The sequence below is a fragment of the Macrotis lagotis genome, chromosome 1, assembly GCF_037893015.1.
Source record: "Macrotis lagotis isolate mMagLag1 chromosome 1, bilby.v1.9.chrom.fasta, whole genome shotgun sequence".
Classification (NCBI taxonomy): Eukaryota; Metazoa; Chordata; class Mammalia; order Peramelemorphia; family Peramelidae; genus Macrotis; species Macrotis lagotis.
The window spans coordinates 921,902,396-921,904,498 of NC_133658.1; the positions used below are offsets into that span (position 1 = coordinate 921,902,396).

General features: G+C 36.0%; 1 protein-coding gene across 1 annotated transcript; it reads left to right on the forward strand.

The window, feature by feature from the left end:
- Positions 1–308: 308 nt before the first annotated feature.
- LOC141509436 (olfactory receptor 2AJ1-like) lies at positions 309–1,286 on the forward strand. The gene has a single exon (XM_074219005.1). The coding sequence runs from the start codon at positions 309–311 to the stop codon at positions 1,284–1,286; it is 978 nt and encodes a 325-aa protein (XP_074075106.1).
- The last annotated feature ends 817 nt before the right edge of the window (positions 1,287–2,103 follow it).

Consider the following 2,103-nt stretch of genomic DNA (forward strand, 5'->3'; position numbering starts at 1 on the left):
AATGCCCATCAAGCTAAGTAATCAAATTGAAAAGGAATATAAATAACAAACAAAACAGATGAACCTTTTTACTTGTTTTTCAGCACTTTCATCAATGAAGATTATCCCAAGTGCTCAGTTAACTCATGTATTTCATGCAATTGATTTATTTGAATTGCAATTTCCTGAAATAAACAAATTAAATAAATTAAGTGGAAAGTCATTATTTTGTAGCCACAGACTAAGTCTTGGATTTTGTTTTCCTCCAATCTTCTCCCCTTCTGAAAACTTGCCTTTTGGACTATAGGCGGAAAAGGCAAATAATATTGATGAGGGAAGAAAATAAGACTTTCGATACAGATTTCATTCTAATAGGATTATTGGATCCAAATCGGTTCGGACTGTTATTCTTAACACTCACTCTCATCATCTTTATAATGACAATTACGGGAAATACAGTCTTGATTCTTCTTATCCAATTTGACATCCGACTCCACACTCCAATGTACTTCCTTCTCAAGCATCTCTCCTTCTCCGATGTCTTGAACTCTTTGAATATTATTCCCAAGATGGTTAGTAACTACATATCAGGCAGAAAATCTATCACATTTGCAGGTTGTGCTTTCCAAGTCTTCCTCCATTCTATCTTCCTGAGTACTGAATGTCTTATTCTTGTAGCCATGTCCTATGATCGCTATATAGCCATCTGCCACCCCTTGCGTTATCCCATCTTCATGAGCCATCGAATCACTGTTCTTTTGGCTGCCGGATGCTGGTTTGGGGGAATCATGAACTCTACAATTCATACAACTTACCTACTGCTCCTTCCTTTTTGTGGCACAAGGACCATTGATCACTTTTTCTGTGAAGTCCCAGTCATGTTGAAACTCTCTTGTGTAGATACCTCACAGTATGAAGAAGGAGTCTCTGTGGCTGGTGTGTTTCTTCTCCTAATTCCTGTTTCCATCATCCTTGGCTCTTATGGTCAGATTCTTTGTACTGTGCTTCATATGAAATCCATGGAAGCCCAGAAAAAAGCCTGCTCCACTTGTTCTTCTCACCTTGCTGTGGTTGCCATATACTATGGTTCACTTATCTATACATATATGAGACCAAAGTCCTATCATGCACCAGGACAAGACAAGATTTTAGCCATCTCATATACTATTATTTCTCCCATGCTCAACCCTTTCATCTACAGTCTCAGAAATAAAGATGTCTTATGTGCTCTGAAGAAGGTTTTAGGAAAAGCACTCAGTTACAGAAATGAACTTTTTTTAAAAATTAGATTGAATGCCCATGGATGATCTATTGGAACTATTTGGAATGTATTTCAAGTGGCATTCATGCATTTTGGGGTTTGCCATCAAAAATTATGTTTATGGCTACTTTTAAATCTTTGAAAAATCCACTCAACCAACTCACCTAAATGCCTCTCCTTGAAGATTCTTTTTATTTGCTGAATTTCTTTCATGAATTCTACTAAACTTTCTATCAATAATGATGCTATGATTCATGTTTTATTTCCTACTTTAGACTACAATCTCATGTGTTGAATGTAACAACCATATGTTAAATAATACATAAGCCTTTTAAATATTACAAAGGGCTGTGATTCACGTTATGAAATTTCATCATCATGACTGCATCGATGATGCTTATAAAATGTATTGTTATTAGGAGTATTATTTAATATTATCAGTGAATTCCTCAGTGGTAAGTTATCTAGAATCTCCATTCTCGATTCTCAGCAGAGCTTACTCTCAATAGCAAACTGTTCTCTATTTCTCTCTCTCTCTCTGTCTGTCTCTCTCTTTCTCTCTCTCTCTCTCTCTCTCTCTCTCTCTCTCTCTCTCTCTCACACACACACACACACGCACACACACACACACACACAGACAAATATTAACACTGAAATATGCAAATACTAATGCAAACTGCTTTTCCCCCATTGACAAAAGACATTAACTTTCTCCTGAAATTATTGAAAGATCACTTGTGATGGTTTGGATGCAGATAATCTTGGGTTTTCCCTTTGAACCACTGAATGCATTTATCTAGGATTTTAAATTTTTAGGAGATATGTAAATTCATTTCTCTACTTAATTAGAATGTAACCCTACT